Source organism: Fusarium tjaetaba (genome assembly GCF_013396195.1).
Source record: "Fusarium tjaetaba strain NRRL 66243 chromosome Unknown NRRL66243_c0000314, whole genome shotgun sequence".
Lineage (NCBI taxonomy): Eukaryota > Fungi > Ascomycota > Sordariomycetes > Hypocreales > Nectriaceae > Fusarium > Fusarium tjaetaba.
In genome coordinates, this window is record NW_023501510.1 from 19,539 (window position 1) to 21,003 (window position 1,465).

General features: G+C 45.6%; 1 protein-coding gene across 1 annotated transcript; it reads right to left on the reverse strand.

Moving 5' to 3' along the window:
• Positions 1-482: 482 nt before the first annotated feature.
• FTJAE_12061 (uncharacterized protein) lies at positions 483-1,139 on the reverse strand (the record flags this gene model as incomplete). Its single annotated transcript, XM_037345071.1, has 2 exons — positions 483-784; positions 842-1,139. 2 exons carry the CDS (start codon positions 1,137-1,139, stop codon positions 483-485), a joined length of 600 nt encoding a protein of 199 aa, XP_037200897.1.
• Between the last annotated feature and the right edge of the window lie 326 nt (positions 1,140-1,465).

Genomic DNA, 1,465 nt, shown 5'->3' on the forward strand with positions numbered 1-1,465 from the left:
CCAATCTTGTAGCGTCACCAGGCATTAAGCAAGCTTTCCCATTGGAGTCTCTCTTTGACTTTGGGAAGCATCAAATTGACTCTGTAACGTGTCATGTCGATCATCCTGTCAAGATCTAAGAGATCTCCTGCTATCTTGTAGCGTTCCGAAAGTAAATCGTAGAGGAAATTAGAAATTGCAATTTCCGTAATTCCAATCTTGTCTCCTCTCAACCCTCCTCAGAGCCAGTTATAGCTGCAGATATCGCTTCGTCTAGATGTTCCACTGTTTTGGTCGCTTTGTATGACTGAAATAGCACACGGTCGAGGGCACCCAGGCTACCGTGTCAGTTCTCTGGAGTGGCGTTTGAGAGGGTCTCTCTCGCTAGGTTGATCGCCTCCTTGATGTCGGGATCCTTTCCCATTATTACGTATTAAATCTCAAGAAGTTCCGACAATTGAGCAGAAACATCTGTGTTTATCTTGCATTATTTCACGGGCTTCTTAGGCGAGTTGAACTGCATTCTCGAGACTGTCCATCATTCCATCCCTGTAATGTAGCAACTTATACAAGATGCTTAGGTGTAAAAGGTATGTATGTCGCTCCGGCCAGCCCCTTTCAACCATAGCGAGTGCGTCTTCCGATACCTTGATAGCCTCTTCGAGATCCTCGGATGCGTCAGGTGAGCTCAGGTAAATGTCGGTAAGTTTCTCGTCAGTGCTGACACACTGCTCAATCTCCCATGTAATTTGTTTTGTCTTGTACCGAACGAAAAGCATGTCTCCAAGGTCTTTCAGACCAAAGGCTTGTTACTGGTCCTCTGGCAGGAGTTCAAGGGCATTTCTTTGGGTCTGGATGGCACGATTTAGGTACGAAGCCTCAGAACCCTCACAACCGAAACTGAGAGAGAATCGGCGGAAGTTGAGAGTAGCCAAATCGATGAGGTCGTCAGCTTGAACTTGATGTTGAGGTATCGGCTTAATCGTTTCAAGATGGCACTGTATAGCCTCGTCCAAGTTATGATCCTCAACTAATAGATCTGTCAGTTCTCGAAGTCGGCGAACCCGTTCCTCGCGGCAATCAGAATTTGCCTCAAGTCTTTTTCGAGCGGTACGAATTTCTTCGCTCTCTTCTCGAACAGAATCCTCATTGCTGGACATGTTTCAGGACGAGGTCAAAGTGCAAGCTTTGATGTGAGCTCAATGAAATGGTCCTCTGACTGATGAGTATTACGAGTGTTAAAGCCACCAGGTTGGGCAAGTGAAGAAGTATTTGTTCATTAGATTTGTTGGCTCTCGTAAATTCATGCTGACTGCGCTAGTAGGGATAATTAGTTGGCTGAGATTCGTGGACCATTCAGATGCGTATTTTCAAGCCCCCAAATTTGTTACGGACAGACACGCCAATTGAAAGCAGGGTAGGAATTGTTGACGCTGAAAAGTTCCAATAAAGCCTGGTCTCTTTACCTTTTATCTGGTGATAAGAT